The sequence below is a fragment of the Abramis brama genome (assembly GCF_963993115.1).
Source record: "Abramis brama genome assembly, chromosome: 3".
Lineage (NCBI taxonomy): Eukaryota > Metazoa > Chordata > Actinopteri > Cypriniformes > Leuciscidae > Abramis > Abramis brama.
Window position 1 is genome coordinate 60,770,354 of NC_139965.1, and position 21,667 is coordinate 60,792,020.

The 21,667-nt window shown below is 42.5% G+C and overlaps 1 protein-coding gene across 3 annotated transcripts in view; it reads left to right on the top strand.

The window, feature by feature from the left end:
- galns (galactosamine (N-acetyl)-6-sulfatase) overlaps window positions 1-21,667 on the top strand; it is a 62,624-nt gene that overhangs the window by 35,082 nt on the left and 5,875 nt on the right. For all 3 annotated transcript variants that reach the window (XR_014605397.1, XR_014605398.1, XM_084108669.1), the window contains exons 10-12: window positions 579-715; window positions 1,701-1,803; window positions 10,316-10,437. Coding sequence is in view for 1 of the 3 variants with exons in the window: in XM_084108669.1 (XP_083964795.1) it covers window positions 579-715; window positions 1,701-1,803; window positions 10,316-10,437 (362 nt within the window). In the remaining 2 variants the exon portion in view is untranslated. The remainder of the gene's footprint in view (window positions 1-578; window positions 716-1,700; window positions 1,804-10,315; window positions 10,438-21,667) is intronic.

Here is a 21,667-nt window from a genome sequence, read left to right on the forward strand (position 1 = left end):
TTTTGAGACTGTCTTTGGTTCACTGCAGTTTTAAGGAGAAAATACTCAGCAATGGAGTCGACTTATGAATTTACACATGGTTTGTCTTAAAGCACATTAAAAACACCACATAGACACATAAACAACATTAAACGCTGGAGTTTCACCTCAGGGGGACTTTAAGTGACTATCACTCTCATAATTTTCCATTAAATTCAAAGGACATAAATGATATGGGATAGAAGATAGATTTACCAACTAGACAAAATCATTGATTAAGTAAGAGATAATGTACATCCAGCCGGTTGTTATCTCAGAATAAACCCCGACAGGGTGATCAGGATCAGGTCTTCATCAGCCTGAAGGGGTTTATTCTGAGATCACACACACACACACACACACACACACACACACACACACACCTGACAGGGTTTATTCTGAGATAACCAGCTGGATGTACATTATCCCGCTTATTACATGGCTACTTGCCACATAAGTATTGACCAAACAGAATCAAGTATTCCACAGAGCCGTGTAATAATGTTCAATGATCTCTGACATGACACCGCACGGCTCTTTTAAAGCATTTTGTTCCTCAGGTGAGCCATCAGTTGGGCAGTGTAATGGATCTCTTCAGTACGAGTCTTTCCGTGGCTGGCGTTCTTCCCCCTGATGACCGTGTCATTGATGGTCTCGATTTAAGTCCTGTACTCTTCAACAACTCACTGCTAGACAGGTAACCACCTCAAAGCAAGCGGTACATCCATTCACATTCCATTATTTTGATCAGACTGATTTACATGCAGAATAAACATCCATTTTAGGTGGTCGGTCAAAGCAGATTAATTTTTTCTAAATGTCATAATCGTTTGTTAACAAACAAGTATTCATTACTTAAATTAGCTCATTGTTTCTGCCTTTAATTATTACATTGTTTAAATTAATAATTTTTTTGCTAACTGTGATTTTGTATATGTACATTTCTGAAATGCATAACTTAGACAGTCTCCTCTGATAACAGATCACTGTAAATTGTAATGTGGACTCATGCATTTCCTGTAAAGCTGCTTTGAAACAATGTGTATTGTGAAAAACGCTATGCAAATAAATGTGAATTGAACTGAATTGAAAATCTCAGAACGTTCAGTACGTTAAGCTGTTAGACTCTTAAAAATAAAGGTTCTTAATTGGCATTTACTGGTACATGAAGAACCTTAAACATAGAACCTTTCAATTCCACAAAAGGTTCTTTACAGTGGAAAAGGTTTCTTTAGATTTTTAGTGTTCTTCACGTCTAAGAAAAAAAATTGTCCTTTTAAGAACTGTTCACTGAAAGTTAAGTCAGCTTTATTTATATAGCGCTTTTTACAATACAGATTGTTTCAAAGCAGCTTTACAGAGATAACAGGAAAATAATGCAACAAAGTTTGTTTAGAAGAAAATAGCGTCACAGTCCAGCTTAAGTAATTCAGTGATGGTTCATTTTTGTTATAAAAAGTGATTAATTTAGTACATATTTGGTGTCAATGCAGGCAGATCAGTAATATTGTTGAATATTAAATTAAATGTCCCCAACTAAGCAAGCCAAAAAAAAAGAAAGTGAACCAAAAATGGTTCTTCTATAAGGCATTGCTGTGAAAACCCCCTTTTGGGAGATGCTCTTACTCAACAAAGTTGATGTAGTCTCTAAGCACTTTCAAAGGTGATTTTATTCCCAACAGACCCATCTTCTATTATCGTGGAAACCAGATGATGGCAGTGCGGATCGGGCAATACAAGGCGCACTATTGGACTTGGAGCAACTCATGGGAGGAATTCAACAAGGTCAGCGATTGCATATTCTTCTGTCTCAGTTTCTTTTTCTGTGATGATCTGAAGTCTGATCGGGCGTATGCCTGAGTGTACACAAGTCATTAAGAGATTTAAATAATGGTCAGTTTCGTTCTAAGTGAGAGTATACAGTTCTTAATAAGCATTAAGTGCAAAATAACCGGTTGTCAAAGAGTCTGACGTGAGTTTAACATTTTCAAAATGAATTAGCAGATATTTAAATGACAGTGTTGAGAAGTATAGGGTGTCTTTCATTTCAATAAGTAACGACTCTGATGTCAGGCAGAATTACCATTCTTACTGTGGTTAAAAATTGTATCATGGAAAAGATTTTGGTTAAGAATTACTTGTATTGTGGAAATGGTTTTGGTTCAGAATTACTCATATCATGAAATGTATTTTGTTTGAGAATTATATCGTAAAAAAATTATTTTGGTTGAGAATTGTATCGCGGAAATGATTTTGGTTTAGAATGACTTGTATCGTGGAAATGATTTTGGTCGAGAATTACTTGTATTGCGGAAATGATTTTGGTTGAGAATTACTTGTATCGGGGAAATGATTTTGGTCGAGAATTACTTGTATTGCGGAAATTATTTTGGTTGAGAATTGTATTGCAGAAAATTATTTTGGTTGAGAATTACTTGTATCGGGGAAATGATTTTGGTTGAGAATTACTTGTATCGTGGAAAGGATTTTGGTTGAGAATTGTATCGCGGAAATTATTTTGGTTGAGAATTACTTGTATCAGGGAAATGATTTTGGTTGAGATTTACTTTTATTGTAGAATTGATTTTGGTTGAGATTTACTTTTATTGTAGAATTGATTTTGGTTGAGAATTACTTGTATAGCGGAAATGATTTTGGTTGAAAATTGTATTGCGGAAACGATTTTGGTTGAGAATTACTTGTATTGCGGAAATGATTTTGATTGAGAATTGTATTGCGGAAATGATTTTGGTTGAGAATTACTTGTATCTGGGAAATGATTTTGGGTGAGAATTGTATTGTGGAAATTATTTTGGTTGAGAATTACTTGTATTGCGGAAATGATTTTGGTTGAGAATTGTATTGCGGAAATGATTTTGGTTGAGAATTACTTGTATCTGGGAAATGATTTTGGGTGAGAATTACTTGTATTGTGGAAATTATTTTGGTTGAGAATTACTTGTATTGTGGAAATTATTTTGGTCGAGAATTACTTGTATTGCGGAAATGATTTTGGCTGAGAATTGTATTGCAGTAAATAATTTTGGTCGAGAATTACTTGTATTGTGGAAATTATTTTGGTCGAGAATTACTTGTATTGTGGAAATGATTTTGGTCGAGAATTACTTGTATTGTGGAAATTATTTTGGTCGAGAATTGTATCGCGGAATGATTTTGGTTGAGAATTTACTTGTATCTCGGAAATTATTTTGGTTGAGAATTGTATTGCGGAAATGATTTTGGTTGAGAATTGTATTGCGGAAATGATTTTGGTTGAGAATTACTTATATCGTGAAAATGATTTTGTTTGAGAATTACTTGTATCGGGGAAATGATTTTGGTTGAGATTTACTTTTATTGTAGAATTGATTTTGGTTGAGAATTACTTGTATAGCGGAAATGATTTTGGTTGAGAATTGTATTGCAGAAATGATTTTGGGTGAGAATTACTTGTATCTGGGAAATGATTTTGGTCGAGAATTGTATCGCGGAAATGATTTTGGTTTAGAATGACTTGTATCGTGGAAATGATTTTGGTCGAGAATTGTATCGTGGAAATGATTTTAGTCGAGAATTGTATCGTGGAAATGATTTTGGTCGAGAATTGTATCGTGGAAATGATTTTGGTCGAGAATTGTATCGCGGAAATGATTTTGGTCGAGAATTGTATCGCGGAATGATTTTGTTTGAGAATTTACTTGTATCTCGGAAATTATTTTGGTTGAGAATTACTTATATCGTGAAAATGATTTTGTTTGAGAATTACTTGTATCGCGGAAATCAGGCAGTAATGAAAATTAATGGAGCTAATGGAGCGGCAGCACTTCTGCAACATCTCCAACTTGTACCACATTGATTCATATTGGCGTTGATAGTGTTGCAATAGAAACACTTAATTCCGAGTCCGAGGATGTGAACAGGCTTGAGTAGAATATCGCGTGTTGTCATTTCGTAATTACGGTAATTACGACATGCCGTGAACACAGCATGTGTTAAAAAAAAGCAACATCGGCTGATAACAGTAACATGTGGTACAGTCAGACAATATCATGCATATCTATAGGGGATTTTCAGAATCCTTCATCATTTGTGCTATAGGCATGAATGATGCCTCATATTGTTTGGCTTTTCCTTTTGCTTGATGAACAGTAAAACGGGCAAAAATATCCCATACACTTGTGCCAATAATAAGCAACTTATCCAGAATACACAGAACACCTTAGCATCATACTGGTGAAATTTGTACAACAAATCACATTTTCTTCAGAAAATGTTATAATCTTGGCTAGTTATTGTCTTACATTCCCCCGATTTCTTGCCTCTTGATGCAGTAATTGCATTTCAAAATGCACATTAGCGTGTTAATGTTATCTCAAAAACAATGCCTTATCAAATAGACTTGAAGATCAGGCAGTAATGAATATTAATGGAGCTAATGGAGCAGCAGCACTTCTGCAAACACGCTTCATCTATTAGTGCTATTCCAGCAGCGTTCGAGGTCTCTCATACACACTACACACGCTTCATTTCCCATTAAAGTCACAAAACACACATACAGTCAAACAAAGATGTAATTTTTGATATATTTTTTACTTGTGGGTGCAGGACACGATAATTAATTTATGTAAGTGAGGAGAGCAAAGTAAAGTAAACTGTGACATATTATACCCAAAAATTCTTCATACAGTGACTACAAGTAAAATGTATAAAAATTTTGGATAAAAAATTATTCAGACTTTTGGCCTGACCATGTTTTGCTGTTTTTTCTTTAATTGCTAACGCAACCTTTTTACACACAGACTGAACAAAATGAAGCATTGCTTGGTGATTGGTTGAGCTAAACTGGTATTATCTAATAGTGTAGTTAAATTTAACAGCTGACAGATATTCAACATAATTCATGTGTGAGACAGTCTAACAGAAGGATGGACAAAACCAGTGAAATATCAACTGATTCTTGTTATATTTTATTACCATTTTCTAAACTATAGCGAATAAACTGTGATAATGTGAGAAATGTTGAATGTTGGTTTGACTGTACATGTAACCCCTGTCCGCCTGGGCCTTCGGCTTCGTCTCTGAACGCGAGGGTTTGTTTTATGCCCCATCGGTTGCTTAAATTGCTCTCTCCTGGATGGCCACTGAATCAATAGCAGCCCTTTATCAGCTCATGTGAACTGGAGTGTAACTTCACAAATAATGGTGTCTGATTGCTTGTGAGCCGTCGATCGATTGTTTGAGCTCGCGTCTCACGCTGGAGTCCAGTCCTGATGGTTAATGTGTTTTCGGGAGGTTTCACCTGATGCTTTAGAGTTGCACACAAATTACGACGCATTTTCACCTCTACTGCCATTTGGCATCTCCATTTGCCCATCATTTCTAAGCTCAGCGCGTTTAAATTGATTTGAATGATTGTGGGTGACGTGAGGGAATATCGTTCGGTTTTTTGCACATACAGTCAAACCAAAAATAATTCAGACACCAGATATAATTTGTTTTTGTTTTTTTACTAGTGTGTGCAGGACACTGTAGTTCATTTATTTAAGTGAGGAGAGCAAAATAAAGTAAACTGTGACATATTATACCCAAATATTCTTCATACAGTGACTAGTAAAATTGAAAAACATTTGGGACCAAAAATTCCTCAGACACTTTGAGCTGATCATGTTTTGCTGAAGTGTGTTTTCTTTAATTGCTAATGCTCTTTTTACACACAGACTGAACAAAATGAAGCATTGCTTGGTGATTGGTTGAGCTAAACTGGTATTATCTAATTGTGTAGTTAAATTTAACAGCTGACAGATATTCAACATAATTCATGTGTGAGACAGTCTAACAGAAGGATGGACAAAACCTGTTAAATATCAACTGATTCTTGTTATATTTTATTACCATTTTCTAAACTATAGTGAATAAACTGTGCTAATGTGAGAAATGTTGAATAAGTTTTGGTTTGACCGTATTTAGGCAGTGATCCACACTGCACTTCTCTTTCACCCTCTGGTTTGTTTCCAGTTAAACCCGGTTGAAATGATGGCTTAATAGTATCGGTCACTCGGGTGAGTTCCTCTTGAAACCTGTGTGGATCAGCGAGGTGTGAAATGAGAAATTTCACAGCGTAAGTGCTTTGCATCCGATGATCCTCGCGCCGCACCGTTGAGCGATAATATGAAGTATTTTAGTGTGCATTACCTCACAGAAAACACCTGAGAATTCTTCTCTTAAATTACACATTTCACCGGTTTCACTGTACGTAATGATTATAAATCTGAGCTTTGATTGACAGCTGGGTTTGGGGAGGAGCTGTGGGTTTTTGGCGGGAAGGGATTGTCTTATGACAGGTTTTTGATTACTCTCTCCAGTGTAAATAGTTGTTAGATGCTATTTATACTTAGTGCAAATAGTGGCAGATAATATTTGCACCTCAGTGTATTGGAGTTCATTATAAACGGTTCGTACAGGGTGCTTAAAGTACTTGGATTTGCCTTTTTGAAATTTAAGTCTTGGAAAACCCTTGAAAAGTACTTGAAAAGTGCTTGAATTATTGAAAGACAATATATGGGAAATTTATTGATAAAACAATCTTTTCACACACAATTAACGCTGCAGTCCGTCTGATATAGAGTCATTTCTCATGGCTATGAGTGTGATATTGCTCATAAATATCCAAGTATATGATACAGCTTTCATTCTTCAGGTCAATCATATATTCATAATCAGTTTGAATAAGGAAAGCGATATCTTTGTCATCGTATCCTTTCAATGGTTAAAGTTACCAGTCATTGCATCTGCCGCACTTTATTTGTACCATTTTGTTTTATTAGTTTATTATTATTTCTCTATTTACTTTTTTTTTAAAAGATAATAAAGAAAGATATTGTTTGATAAGTGGGGTCTCTAATTGTAGTCCTTGAAAAAAAAACAAAGTAGTGCTTGAAAAGCTGGAATTTCATTTTACAGTATGTAGTGGATTTTTCCCTAAACCTAACTATCTGGGTCTCGTCTGCAAATCGACGTCCCCACTCGGATATCTCACCTAGTCTTAACTTGTTCCCCTAAACTAACTTACTTCCTAAACTAGCTTCCTGCGCAGGAATAATCGACAAAAAGACTTCTGAAAATGTCCTTTAAATGCTTTAATCACGGCCAGGAGATCTTCCCGAGCAGTTCTCAGGGAATCTCTCCCAAGAAGCAAGGCCGGAGGATCTCAGACAAATTCCATTGAGAATCCCACCAGAAAACACGGATACAACAGTTTTTATAGAATCGAGAAAACAAATAAGACTAACATGTCACCTTCAATATGATTGGTTCAATTGGTTCAAAAGCCCCAACCTTTTCCCTCTGTCACTGGCACAAGCAAACTCTGATCTTGTGATTACTTATCACAAGGTTCTAACAGATTGTCTAGTTTCATTTCCCCTTTCTGTATTTAAACACATACAGTCAAAGTCACAAGTGTTTCCCCAAAGAGTTTTGACACATTAAAAGCATATGAATGTTGTTCCTGCAAGAAAAACAAATGTTAGTTGATTAATTATAGTTGATTAATTAAAATCCATCACAAGTATCTGTACGAACCCTGTATAAAACAATAATAACAACATATTCAGTGTTTATTGTTAAAATCATAAATGGATGCTGCCTTATTGGGATATTACTTGTCCCAGTTCTTAAAGCCATAACCCTACCCGGTAAACACTTTATTCCCACTTTAAATACCCGTTAGCCACTTTAGTTCCACTTTTTAAGTTTCTTAAATTCCTCTACTTAAAATACAGATTGCTTCAAAGCAGCTTCACATTGATAATGTTAATGTTCTAAAATTAATAAATTATACAAAAAAAATGTATTTCAGCTCTAAAGCAGCTCTGCGAGAAGATAATAGTGTCATTATTCAGATCAATATTGCTTCAATTTAGTTCAATAACTGTAAAAGTTATGAAACGAGTTCAATTTGGCTATAAACAGATCTGTTATTATATTCAGCTCAAGTCAGTTCAATGTTGATTATATTTAGTTCAATAACAGTTTGGATTATACATCTCAGTTCGGTTCAGATTTTGTTCTCATCCGATAGAGTCAGTGCAGTTAAATCGATAATATTACTGAATATTAATGGTCTTTTAGACCCCAGCTGAGCAAGCCAAAGGAGACCGTGGCAAGGAGCCCAGACTCCATTAAGTGGAAGAAAAAAAAGAAAAGAAAACCTTGAGAAAAACCTCTTGAATACACTTAAGGCAACGTTTCTTGCATTTTCAACCAAATCAACTCTCAGAACCCAAACTTGGGCCTAACAACACGCTAATCAATAATCTATACTATTTGTTTTCTATTTATTGCATTTCTGAACATGCATTTTTAACTACACATTTCTAGTCGGGATCCAGTCAGTTATTACACTGATTTAAGTTCTTACAAATTTGCATCTTTAACATGCCAGCTCTCCATACATTAATGTAATGTCAAAATATTATGTCATGTTATATGTCATGTCATGTGTTCCAATTGCACATCAACATAGAGATGTCATGTCATGTTGTGTCATGTGATGTTATATGTCATGTCATGTCATGTTATGTTATGTTATATGTCATGTCATGTGATGTTATATGTTGTGATGTTATTTGTCATGTCATGTCATGTCATGTTATGTTATGTTATGTTATGTTATGTTATGTTATATGTCATGTCATGTCATACCATGGTATTTGTCATGTCATGTGATGTTATATGTCATGTCATGTGTCATGTCATATGATGTTATATGTTGTGATGTTATTTGTCATGTCATGTTATGTCATGTTATGTCATGTCATGTTATATGTTGTCATGTCATGTCATGTTATAGTATATGTCATGTTATATGTTGTGTCATGTGTCATGTCGTGATGTTATATGTCATGTCATGTCATGTTATATGTTGTGTCATGTGTCATGTGACGTGTCATGTCATGTCATGTCACCAAATGTAAATAGCCCGGCTTGTTGGCAGAGGCTGTGTACATTGACTCCGCCCACCATTGCCTGATTGGTCCAGACAGAATGATAAGAGTCTCATGTCTGCGAACAGGAGCGGTGGAGAGTAAAGCAGGTGACGCTAACGTTTGATGCGACCAATCCAAACTCAAATCTAGCTTTTACTAAACTCATTCTTCTCCCTTTTCCGATTACACATCAACATACAGAGGCTGTTATTTCTATTGAAAAATTAAGAAAAAAGAATTTCCACCATTCTATAATTAAGATTTCAGTTTCCCAGTTTCCTGAAGTTCACATTAAGGAAGTTAAATTAGTTGTGAATGCCATTTCATGCTGACTTTAATCCAGGATATTTTTACATAAAGCTTTTTTGTGCATCAACAAATCCAAGTTATTTGCTCTTCTTGCACGTTTTTCACGGGTGATCCACTCGCGGTTTCTCTCCCCATGCTAACCTGCTCTCGTTTTCTGCATTATTAATAGCGAAGCGCTGTTGCGTTTGCTCCTCGAGCTCAGACTGAAGCACTCTCTCCAAACCTTGTGGGATTTGGACTGTTTCATGCCTGTAAGATCACACACACACACACACACACACACACTGCTTCAAAAGACAGAGAGCAAGTCGCAGGCCAGATCATAGGGGACCCTGCGCTGCCATGAAGAGTGTGTGTGTGTGTGTGTGTGTGTGTGTGTATCCAGTCCCTGGGTGACTCAACACAGTCTTTTATGTAGTCACAATCCCCCTGTAAGTGACCCCTCTAACATCTGCTCTTGTGGAGAACACACACACATATTTAGACTGTTCATTTTGAAGGCGCTCGTCTCACTTCTCAGTTTTCACTGGGAAAAACGCGCAAATAAAGCCGTGCGGTCTTTCTGGCAGATACGATTCACTATAGCCTTTAGCAATGAGCAGAAAACACACACACAAACACACAAACACACACACACACACACATACACTTTCTCTTACACACACTTTCTCGCACACACACTCTCACACACACTCACACACACTCTCGCACACACATTCACTCACTCACTCACACACACTCACTCACTTGCTCGCTCGCTCGCTCACACACTCAAACACACACACACACACACACTCATCAGCCAAACACTGACATATTATCAGTGGTGTCTGTCGGGTAAAGATTGCCTCTCTGGCTGGTAATAATGCGTCTCACTCTTGCTCGTCTCTGAATTGACTTTGCTTTATTCTAGGTCAGTTTCCGCTGTTTATTCTTCTCTCGTGAGTTGTGGGATTGTTTGAGGAGGAAGATTAATGTTCTCACCTTGTTTTCCCAAACAGGGAATAAACTTCTGCCCTGGTCAGGAGGTTCCCGGCGTCACGACACACACACAGGAGGAACACACCATGCTCCCGCTGATCTTCCACCTGGGACGCGACCCCGGGGAGAGATTCCCCATCAGGTGAGGAGTCCATCCCTGCAGAAACCGCTAACACTAGTCGCTCTATTCGTTATCCGCGTTAACGGGGTTGACTTTACAATGGAGTATAATGGAGTCTGTTATATCTTGACAAAAATGTCAAAATGAAATCAAAATGACGATTCTTATTTTTATGAAATATTGCAGAGTTTATTATGAATGATTTATCGGTGCACATCATTATTGTTTTAATAATCTTGAATCAGAATAACATCTCTTCTCTTCTCTGATGATGAGGGCGGGGCAACCTGTCAATCACAGGAGATCAGCCAATAGCAAACCACAACCATCCAATCAATCACTCACAGACTAAATCAAGCTCCGCCCACATGTGTTCTTGTTCCAGAAGCGTTCACTCGGATATACGACACAATAGAGAATAAAAGACTAGCGCATCTTACCGTTCATGATGACTTATTAGTCAGTGTTTCATATTTTAGTTTACTTTAAACTGATTGAAATGGCTTAATTTTTTTTTTATTTTTTACATTTTACCTGTTTTTTATGTTAATAATAACTTGACACAAAAATAGTATCAAATATATAAAAAAAAAATTAACAAAAATATGTATACTCCTGTGAAACAGGATTATTTCTAGTCACCCTGGTGTGCTAAAAAATGTAAATATGAATGGGAATATATTTTATTTATTTCACTCATCAGATTTTCAAGGGTGCCAATAACTTTGGCCAATGTATATTACAGAAAAACATATATTTCATAATGTGATTTCCCCCTCACTTTCAATTATTTTACTTCAAGAAAGGCTGTTTTTGTAAAAAGAAATTGAATGAAAGATCAAATGGATAAACAATGCTGATTTATTTTCACAGACTATATTTACCAAGGGTGCCAATAATTCTGTCCATGACTGTATATTGGAGTCACATTTTTATAAACGCAATATTTCTAATGAAAAGTTTAATTATTGTCTTCATTTTCATCATCATTAAAAAGTATATTAGTTGCAGATCGTGACTCATCCCTCTCTTTATTTCCCTCCCTTTATTTCTCTTCCATTCTCTTTCTATTTCTTTATTCCATTTCCTTTAAATATCCCTCCTCTTTCTGGAAGAGAGTAACACTGCACACACACACTGCACACACACCACACTGCACAGACACACACACCACACTGCACACACACACACCACACTGCACACACACACCACACTGCACACACACACCACACTGCACAGACACACACACCACACTGCACACACACACACCACACTGCACACACACCACACTGCACACACACACCACACTGCACACACACACACCACACTGCGCACACACACCACACTGCACACACACACCACACTGCACACACACACCACACACACACACATCACACTGCACACACACATCACACTGCACACACACACATCACACTGCACACACACACATCAAACACATCACACTGCACACACACACGCATCACACTGCACACACACACATCACACTGCACACACACATCACACTGCACACACACATCACACATCACACTGCACACACACACATCACACTGCACACACACACACATCACACTGCACACACACACACATCACACTGCACACACACACATCACACTGCACACACTCGCTGTCAGTGGACCAGGGTTTGAAATTAACACTCACCAAATGCGGGTTTAAATCACGAGCGTTTGGCGTTACTTATTATATTTACTCATTTTTCTGGGGAAGTTCGTGTAAAGCCAATCTGCGCAGGTTCAGCACAAATACTCGTGAGTCATCATGATATATCAAACACAGCGTGTTGTGCAGAATCTGCTCAGATCTGGCGTACTTGAACAAGTCAGTTCTTCTACTTCTTCTTGGCAGAAGTTCTGAATGGCCGGTAACTTAAACATTTTGTAGCCAAATTTGCCGGTGAGTGAAAAAGTTCATTTCAAACCCTGCAGTGGACTAAACACAAATTACATACATTATAAATGAAATGTGTGCATCTCTGGGTACACATGAAGACTTCAGATGCAAAAGCCTGTTTAATATTAACATTTTTATCAGGCTCCTATGTATAGGTTTCTACCCCAGTACCGACATTTCTGAATGGATTTAGTGAGTTTGAGGTGAACGTATTTGATGAACGTGTACTATGTGCGGAGAGCATTCACTCAATATTATCATCTTATTTTTGACAGAGGTGGCTTTTCGGAGGTCTTCACATATGTACACTTTCCATTTCAAAAAAGACATGGATGGTGCTTTCATTTTAATAAACATTTTAAAGTCCCCCTGTAGTTAATAATTGTATCCCTTAAAACTCATCTTTGATCACCAAAATTATATATTTAAAAGTTTTTCCTTAAAATCCCTTGAATGTAACTCGACACCCTTGCCTCATTTAGTATGCGCGGTTCTATGAATATGCAAATGAGCCCCGCCTCCACTCACTCGCTCAGCTCAGAGATCCACTGGTTGACGATCACACGTTGATCTGATTGGTTACAAGGTAGTTTGTGACGTCAGAAACACCAGCGATTTCAAAGCGTGTTTTTGAGACTGTCTTTGGTTCACTGCAGTTTTAAGGAGAAATGATGTCACACCAGTTCGTTGTTTTGATTTCCCTTGCAGAATATCGGGGCATTTTTATTTTATTTTTAATACATTTTTTATTGAACATGTTAAAAAAATACAACAACAAAACTAAATAAGAACAAACAATCAACAAAAAAAGATCATCAGCAGATGATCCAAATAACAGTCATGTTCAAAGGGGTAGGAAGAAGTTAATATAACTTTTCTTGTCCTACCCCCAACTTCAATGATATTTTTAGCTGCTTAAATTGTTTGCATCGCTTATATATTCAAACTAAATAAAAATCAACAAAGCTCTGAAAATCACTATATCCATCTAGGATCAACGTGTGATCGTCAACCAGTGGATCTCTGAGCTGAGTGAGTGAGTGGAGGCGGGGCTCATTTGCATATTCATAGAACCACGCATACTAAATGAGGCAAGGGTGTCGAGTTACATTCAAGATATTTTAAGTCATGAAGAATTATTTTTCAAGGAAAATTGTCATTTTGATGAGTTTTAAGGGTTAAAATGATTGAGTACAGGGGGACTTTAAATCAATGTTGCACTCTTTCCTGCACAATCAATGCATAAAATGGTGATTCCTACTGGGTCCAGCTATTAGTAGCACTGCTGTCCTGCCTTTAATGATAATGCTAACGGGCCAGGGAAACCGTTTGGTCCTCGCAACCCCTGCCATGCTGACCTCCATCTCACGGCCTGCTTTATCCCGAACCGAGAGCACTTAAGTCCCATCATGCCTCGGGCCTCGTCTGCTCACGACAAGCACTTCAGCCCTCAATCAATACAGCTCGTAGAACTGCTCAATTTCCACCGGGAGAAAAGCAGAGAGGAAAAGCAGAGGTATTTGATTGCCTCTTCAGCTCAATTCCCTTGTCTGTGTGTGTGTGTGTGTGTGTGTGTATGTGTGTGTGACTTATTTTATTCATTCATTCAGTTATACTTGGTGTTTTTACCATGTGAATACAGATTCACTGTTGTTTCATTGTGTTGGAGAACGCTGTTTTGTGCGTGCGAGTATGTGTGTGTGTGTGTGTGTGTGTGAATGGCTAATCAGTCTGGTGACACACCTGAGCAATACTCCTGCCCCTCTGGGTGTCATGCATTATAAATCAAAAGACTGTATTTGCATGCATTGTTATTATTAATCACGCATCTCAAGTTGGAGAAAGGAAACCGGGGTTCAGAAAAATGCTAATGAGCCGTGCTGACTGTGGATTTTCTATTGTTTGTCTGGACTCTGGGCATAAATAAACATGTTTTTGGTTAATTATTGATTAGGGACCCAGGGGCATAAACACAGGACTTACAGTGAAGATGTACGGTCCCTCGGTTCATCTTCGTGAATAGAAAACCAAATGATGGAGGAGGAGACAGGAATTGTTTTAGTGTATTTTTGACAAGCGCGAGACTTCCATTAAAAGCTTCTGTCACAAAATCACTCAGACTCTGAAGTTTTGTCATGATGACTAACAGGGTGTGATTTGTAAAAACAATATTTAAATGTCATCATTGAAATTTTAATGTTATTTAAAGGGTTATTTCACCCAAACATGAAAATTCTGTCATTAATTACTCGCCCTCATGTCGTTCCAAACCTGTAAGACCTTCGTTCATCTCCAGAACACAAATTAAGATATTCTTGATGAAATCCGAGAGCTTTCAGTCCCTCCATTGACAGGCTACGCAACTACCACTTTACCTTATTGTTAGAATACCTAAAATAAATGCTTGTAAAAAGTGTTCTCTTCAGCCATTATCAGTAATTTTACCACCTCCGCCTCGTTTTGAGCCTGGAAAAACCCTGTAACTGTTTGAATGCAGTTTTACAGATGCTAGAAACGTGTCTTTCAGATGAAAGATTGGTGTCGAAGAGCACACCCGGGTTCCTAGTTAGTTAGTTCCTGGTGTTAGACAGTGTTCTAGGTTATTAAGTGCAGAGGTTTTTGGTCCAATAATTAGAAACGTCTCGGGTTACGACTGTAACCCTTGTTCCCCGAGAAGGGAACGAGACACTGCGTCGTCGTCGTGACGACACTATGGGAACGCCCCCAGCGTAACGCATCTGAAGTATGAATGAAATCTGTCCAATCCTGATTGGTGCTGCGTCATGACGTAGTAGATGACGGCATACCCGGAAGCTACAAAAGGACGCCGGCTCAAACACACGTTAGCTACTTTGCGATGAAGCAAGCGCTCTTAACGTGATAGGTGTGGCGGCGAGACGCAGTGTCTCGTTCCCTTCTCGGGGAACAAGGGTTACAGTCGTAACCCGAGACGTTCCCCTTCGAGGGAACTCGCACTGCGTCGTCGTCGTGACGACACTATGGGAACGCAATGCCCACTATGCCACACCGTAAGCACGCCACCCTAGTGTGAAGCTGGAAGACCAGGCACACTTAGGACGCGAGCACTCTGGCGCCAGGCGTCACAGGGAGTTGCAGACTATAAAATCTTATGAAGGTGTGCGGAGTGGCCCACCCAGCCGCTTCGCAAATATCTTGAAGCGAGGCTCCAGAAAGGAGGGCTACCGAGGAGGCCATGCTCCTGGTAGAATGAGCCCTCACAGCTATAGGTGAAGGCAGATTGCGCACCTGATAAGCCGTGGCTATAGCCTGAACAATCCAATTACTGATTGTCTGCTTGGATGCAGGCAGCCCTTTCTTGGGTGAACCAAAGCACACCAACAACTGGTCTGACTTCCTCCACTGAGAGGACCTCTCAAGGTACACTCTCAGGGCTCTGACTGGGCAGAGCAGGTGAAGTCTCCCCTCTTCCGCCGTCACGTGAGGTGGAGGATGGAAAGCCTGAAGAACCACTGACCGTGCCACATTAGATGGCACCTTGGGCACATAGCCCGGTCTAGGGTGTAAGATGGCCTTAACTCCGCCAGGGGCAAACTCCAGGCAAGTTGGCATTATAGCCAAGGCCTGGAGATCCCCCACTCTCCTCAGAGAGGTGATAGCAAGGAGAAAGGCCACCTTAAGGGTCAGGTTCTTTGCCTCAGCCGACTCCAGTGGCTCGAAGGGGGCCTCAGCCAACCCTTCAAGTACCACCGCCAGGTCCCAAGTTGGGACTCTGGAGCGAGCCGCAGGCCTCATCCTCCGAGCCCCACGGAGGAAACGTACAACCAGATGGTGCTTCCCCAAAGGCCCATCACCTACAGGCGAGTGGAAAGCCGCAATGGCAGCCACATACACCTTTAGTGTGGACGGGGTTAGACCGGTGGAGAAACGATCTTGGAGGAACTCCAGCACTGAAGCCACTGGGCAGTTAACTGGGTCCACCTCACGCTCTCTACACCAAGTGGAAAACACATTCCACTTCAGGCTGTACAGTCTCCTGGTAGAGGGAGCCCTGGAGCTGAGTAAGGTCTCGACAACGTCTGCCGACAGGCCAGCCTCTAGGTACCGAGCCCCCTCAGGGGCCAGACCCAAAGGTTCCACAGCTCTGGCCGGGGGTGAAATATTGTGCCCCCTGCCTGAGACAGCAGATCCCTCCTCAGAGGGACCTGCCACGGGAGGCCGTCTAGCAGAGCTATAATGTCCGAGAACCAAACTCGGGTCGGCCAGCGGGGTGCTACTAACAGTAGACTGATCCCCTCTCGGCGAACCCGCTCCAAGACTCCCGGGAGCAGAGCGATCGGGGGAAATGCGTACAGACGCAGCCTTGGCCACGTCTGCATCATGGCATCCAACCCCAGCGGAGCTGGATGCCTGAGAGAAAACCACAGTGGGCAGTGGGACGTCTCTTGAGACGCGAACAGATCCACTTCCACTGGGCCGAATCTCACGCACATGGCTTCCACCACCTCTGGGTGGAGCCGCCACTCCCCGGGCCTCAGCCCCTGCCTCGACAGGACGTCTGCTCCCTGATTTTGGTCCCCGGGGACATACATCGCTCTGAGAGACGACAGTTTCCCCTGGGACCACAGGAGGATCTGGTGTGCCAGTCTGCATAGAGGGCGCGACCTCAGACCCCCCTGGTGATTCAAATACGCGACAACGGAAGTGTTGTCCGAGCGTATCAGGACATGGTGGCCGCAGAGGTCTGGGAAAAAGCTCCTCAGAGCTTTGTAGACCGCCAGCATTTCCAGGCAATTGATGTGCCAGGAAGAGTGCCGGGTCTCCCACAGACCTCTCGCAAAGCGGCCGTCCATGACCGCGCCCCAACCAGTGAGGGAGGCATCTGTTGAAACGGTTTTCCGGCAACATGACGCTCCCAGCACTGGTCCCTGGGACAGGAACCAAGGTTTCCTCCATATGACGAGAGAACGAAGGCATCTGCGCGTTACTCTGATCATACGGAACGGATTCCCCCTCGGGGAAAACCCCTTGGCTCTCAACCACCACTGTAGGGGTCTCATGTGCAGCAGGCCAGAAGGTATGACGCTGGACGCTGCTGCCATGTGCCCCAGCAGTATTTGAAACTGCTTCACAGTGAGGTTGTGGCCTAGCTTCACTCTGGAGACCACCACCTGTATGGAACCCACCCGAGCAGGAGACATTTGTGCCCGCATCGTCGTGGAGTCCCATACCACTCCCAGGAAGGTAGTCCTCTGGGAGGGCGTCAACACGCTTTTCTTCGTGTTGAGTCTCAGCCCCAAGCACCTGATATGAGTGAGAACGACATCTCGATGTCGAACTGCCATATCGTACGACTTGGCTAATATTAGCCAGTCGTCGATGTAATTGAGTACACGAATGCCCTGGAGTCTCAGCGGAGCCAGCGCTGCATCCATGCACTTGGTGAAGGTGCGAGGGGAAAGAGCTAGGCCAAAGGGAAGAACCCGATATTGGTACGCTTCGCCCCCGAAAGCGAACCTCAGGAACTTCCTGTGACATGGAAGGATGGAGATATGGAAGTATGCGTCCTTCAGATCTATCGTGACGAACCAGTCCTCGAACTGGATCTGACATCACGATGGCTGGAATTGTAAGCATCTTGAACCTGAATCTCCTCAGAGAACGATTCAAGTGCCTGAGATCTATTATTGGACGCAACCCCCCATCCTTCTTGGGAACTATGAAGTACCGGCTGTAGAACCCGGATTCCCTGTGTGGCAGAGGAACACGTTCTATGGCCTCTTTTACCAACAGGGATTGAACTTCTTGTTCCATAACCCGAACCTGCTCTGGGCCGACCACAGTCCAGACCACCCCGTTGAACTTCGGGGGGGGGGAGCTGAACTGCAGTCTGTAACCCAGCTCTACAGTACGCAGGGCCCACGCAGATATATTCGGAAGGCATGACCATGCGCCGAGATAATCTACTAAGGGAACCAGCCTCTCGAGGCTGGCCTCGGGTGTCAACCGAGCCTCGTTCCCGACCCCCTGAAGCGGCTGACCGGCAGGGAGCAGTCGAGAATGATTTTCGGTGTGCGTACGCGTTCGCTGCCCAGCCGCAGGTCTTATTTGAGGCGGCTGGAGCGGCGTGCGTGCGCGGGAAATCAGTGTGGCCCGAAGCGTACTGGACGGCGGGAACACAGCACTGATTTCCCGAGAGCTCCGGGAGGGAGGCGACCTCGATCGCTCCATCCCGGGGGGGACAGCTCTCAGCGGTCCGGCCGCAATTAGGACCGCTTAGAGGAAGCCTTCTTCGCCTGAAGGACGGTCCTCAGATCGACCTTAGGCTCCGAAGGCTTACCTCGAGAGCGCCGCCTCCTTTGCCAGGCTCCCTCGGGAGGGGCGCGGGTGGCGACACTCTCCTTTTGCTCCTGACGGTGCGAGGAGCTGGTAGACGGCCGAGGCTGCCCTTTAGAGGCAGCCTTCCTCGAGGAGCTGGAGCGACGGGGGAGATATTGCTGGAAGGCCGCCGACTGCTTCCTCACCTCCTGGAACCTCCCGACGACGGTCTCAACCGCACCGCCGAAAAGTCCAGAAGGCGAGATCGGGGAGTCTAAGAGAAAATGTTTCTCCTTCTCTTTCATCCCCGATAAATTCAGCCACAAATGTCTCTCCACACACACCAAACCAGCCATGGAGCGGCCGATGGCACGGGCCGTCTCCTTGGTGATGCGGAGAGACAAATCGGTGGCCTTCCTAAGCTCCAGTATGTCCTCTGGAGAGGGACCCTGGCCCTCATCCAGCTCCTTAAGGAGGTCGGCCTGGTAGGCCTGCAGCACCGCCATAGTGTGCAGACAGCTACCAGCCCGCCCGGCCGCCATATAAGCCCTGCCCACCAGCGCTGATGTATCGCGGCACGGCTTAGTGGGCAGTACCGGGGCCTTAAGGGACGATGCGGCCTCGGGAGAGAGGTAGCTCGCGAGAGCCTCCTCCACCCGAGGCATCGTCCCATAGCCACGCTCAGCCGCCCCCAATACATTTGCAAAATCAAGCACTGGGGGGTTGGAGAGCCTGGCTGAATATGGTTTTTCCCACGACTTGCACAACTCATTGTGCAAGTCAGGGAAAAACGGAAGGCCCCGGCGTGGAGGTTGAGACCGGCGCTTGAAAAACCTTTCATCCAGCTTACTGGCTGGCTGGATTACAGGTTCTTCTTGTGGCCAACTAATATTTAATTTGGCCACAGCGCGGGTCAAAACCTCCACCAGCTCCTCCTGAGCGGGTGCGTGAAGCGGTGGATGGGGCTCCACAACACCCGCCTCGATGCTCAAAGCATCTGACCCCTCAGAGCCAGATAACTGAAGCATCGGTGCCTCCACCTCGCGGGAAGAAGCCGCATCGCGGGCTTCCACACGAGGCGGGAGAGCATCTGAATCTTCAGACGAGGACTGGGAAGATGACGAATCAGTCCCGAGTCCCGCTGAAAGATCCATCTGCGAGCCCCACGATCTGCGGCGCCGTGTTGCCTCAGCAATGGCGGGCCCAGAACCGCGGGGCTCGCGAGCTTGGCCGCCCTCATTGAACACGGCCAGCCGCGAGCGCAACACCCTGAGCGGCAGCTTATCACACTCGCTACAGGCGGCTCCCTCGAGAGCCGCCCTAGCGTGCTGCACACCCAGACAATGTACACAGAGCTGATGTGTGTCCGTGCCCGATAAATAGCGCGGACACGGATGCACACATCGTCTGAACTGCTCGCTAGACATGCTTGTGGAACTGATATGACAAACAACAGTAAATAGGACAAACAATTCACAAAGAGCGCTTTAGCTGAAGAGCAAAAAGCTAACGTGTGTTTGAGCCGGCGTCCTTTTGTAGCTTCCGGGTATGCCGTCATCTACTACGTCATGACGCAGCACCAATCAGGATTGGACAGATTTCATTCATACTTCAGATGCGTTACGCTGGGGGCGTTCCCATAGTGTCGTCACGACGACGACGCAGTGCGAGTTCCCTCGAAGGGGAACTCTGTTTTGTCAGAATAAAGTTGTAGGAAATTACTAGTCATCCAATTTTCTGTATTTTACAATGTCCTTGTTACATATGTTACATGTACTTATCATAGTAATAACAGTAAATTATGCATAATTACATGCAACTAACCCTCAACCAAATCCTAACCCTATAGTAAGTACATGTAGTTGCTTAATATTACTCAGCACTTAAATATATAATTACACTGTAACAATGACACCTTAAAATAAAGTGTAACCCAATTATCAGCTATGCATACCGTTCATTTTGTGAATTGATAAGTTTAGTCAGGGAGCGAAGAAATCAGCGTATCAGCGTAACAGTGAAAACTAATGCCATGCTTCCTAATGATGTCTCCCAAGGCTAGCATGAACAGCAGCGGTCCTAGTACTGAGCCTTGAGGTACTCCATACTGAACTTGTGATCGATGCAACAAAACATTTCAGGCATTTAACCAAACAAACATTTGAACTGCACATTGTCGATGGAACTGGATGATATAAAATGCTAAAATGCATCACTCTATTACATTGCCTTCGGTCACTGATCAATCGCTGATGAGAAGTCTCTCAGAAGTGACGTCATGCGTCTCAGTGTTTGGGCTGAATATTATTTTAATATTATTTATTATTATTATTATTTATTTATCTATTTTTCATTAATTTATTTTCTCTTCCTTGCCTTCATGATTGTATATTTGATTTGCGACTTCATTGCTGTTACTTTTTGTAATTTGCAACTACGTCTGCCTTTTGAGAATTGTAAGTTGGTAATATTGTTTGTTCAATGCCTATTTTTGTATATCAATTTGTTTATTTCTCAATAAAAATAAAATAAAAACTTGTATAATTTTAAAAAAAGGCTAAGTGAGAGGGGAGCAGATGTTAGCGTGCGGCTCGTTCCCGATAATCCCGCGGGAAAAGCAGAAGTGTAGAGACTGGAGGTGTGAGTCGGACAGCGCTCAGGCTAATTACACTAATTGACGCTTCACCCCCCCCACACACACACACACTCACTCACTCACTCTCTCTCACACACACACACACACACACTCTCTCTCTCTCTCTCTCTCTCTCTCTCTCTCACACACACACACACACACCCTCCCTGGGGGCCAATCAGAAGAGCAGGACCGGCCTGACGCAGGTGTGTTACGGCCATAATTGCAGTGCTGATATTCGTGTGTGTGTTTGTTCACACACACATTCTCAGAAGCCCATTAAGCCCACAGGTCGTATCGAGAGCAGCGTTCGTTTGAAACCATCAGGGTCCAACACACATAATGAGAGGAGGTCACATGACCGCTTCCCTCGGGGATCTGCGTGTGTGT